This window comes from Ceratina calcarata, unplaced genomic scaffold, assembly GCF_001652005.2.
Source record: "Ceratina calcarata isolate Rehan_Ccalc_2016 unplaced genomic scaffold, ASM165200v1 scaffold2609, whole genome shotgun sequence".
Classification (NCBI taxonomy): Eukaryota; Metazoa; Arthropoda; class Insecta; order Hymenoptera; family Apidae; genus Ceratina; species Ceratina calcarata.
The window spans coordinates 1-1,443 of NW_017148212.1; the positions used below are offsets into that span (position 1 = coordinate 1).

Here is a 1,443-nt window from a genome sequence, read left to right on the forward strand (position 1 = left end):
GGACAGGGGTAGTATTATTTTCCATAGTAGAAACTGTGGAAAGTTGCATGATTTTTCTAGTGGGACATTTGACTGGATTTACTAAAAATAAATGTTTCAGTATCTAGACAGGCGTTTCGGGAAGGCAGCGAGGATAGCAGGAAGTCTCGCGTTTCTACTGCAGCTGCTTCTGTACAGCGGCGTGGTGCTGTACGCACCGGCGCTCGCCCTGGAAGCCACCACGGGCCTCTCGAGGACCGTAAGCATAATCGGTATAGGACTGGTCTGCACGTTTTATTCGGCGATCGGCGGTATCAAGGCAGTCCTGATTACGGACGTATTTCAGAGCCTACTGATGCTACTCGCCGTTATCTTAGTGATCGTCACGGCGGCTGTGAACGTCGGCGGCGTGCAGCGGATTTGGGAAATCGCTAATGAAGGATCCCGAATAGAATTCGACAAGTAAATGTCTATCAGGTTTATATTATAATCGAGTTTTCATAAACAGGAGTAAACTAAATGTTTAATTGTATCTTCTTAATAGTATAATCTTATCAAAAAGTTAAATCGATTTCCTCTGCCATATTATATTGTAAATTGCCATGACGCCCTTTTAACACAGTTCGAAATGCTGAACATTTATTTTACGAGGAATACCGAGGTACTGACAATGGTATATAGTATAGTACATGTGTGTATTCATTCAGCATTTCAGTGGACCCGACCGTACGACACACCTGGTGGAGCTTGACATTTGGCGGTTTCTTCACCTACCTCTCCTTGTACGGCACCAACCAAGTTCAAGTTCAGAGAATGTTAACCATCAAGTGAGTACTCGCTGACTTTCTACCTGAATCGCATATGTGAATTCATTCGCCATTATCGGAATTTTACAATTAAAACAAAACCGACTTCATCTCGCTTGCTTTTAAGTTTGTTAATAATTCAAAGGAAACTAATAATAAAGAATTGATTGACATTTTAATAGTTATCAGGTATTACTAATGAAACACCGTGGCAAATTTAAAAAAGTATCATATTCCTGTAATTTTGTACTTTATGAAGTATGAGCGTAAATTGTAAATCGATAAGCGTCTCGGACCCTTGGAATCAGATAAGTTGGAAGAATTTTATAGACGATTATTGTTAAGTAGAATCGGCGAAGCGGTGGACAAGAAACGATTTATCGAACGATCGCTACCGGTGCGGCGGTATGCACGTAAGATGCGAGGCCCCGATAAAATCCGAGGAAAATTCCTCCGTCGGTCTGTCGTCACGCTACGGAGAGGAGAATCACGATAATGTGCCTCGAGATGAATACAATGCACGGGATACGCAATATTCGTGCCACTTATTTAGAAACTTTATTTTCATCCATCCAACGGTTAATTTATGATTCAAGATGTCGAAAAAAAAAATAGTTTCCATATTAATTTCAGTTCTGGTTATTTTTCTCGTTATTTA

General features: G+C 40.7%; 1 protein-coding gene across 1 annotated transcript; it reads left to right on the forward strand.

The window, feature by feature from the left end:
* Positions 1–34: 34 nt before the first annotated feature.
* On the forward strand, positions 35–806 carry LOC113464125 (putative sodium-dependent multivitamin transporter; the record flags this gene model as incomplete). Its single annotated transcript, XM_026812190.1, has 2 exons — positions 35–441; positions 687–806. Coding segments are annotated over exons 1-2 (470 nt in total), but the record flags the coding sequence as incomplete, so codon positions are not given.
* Positions 807–1,443: the final 637 nt, after the last annotated feature.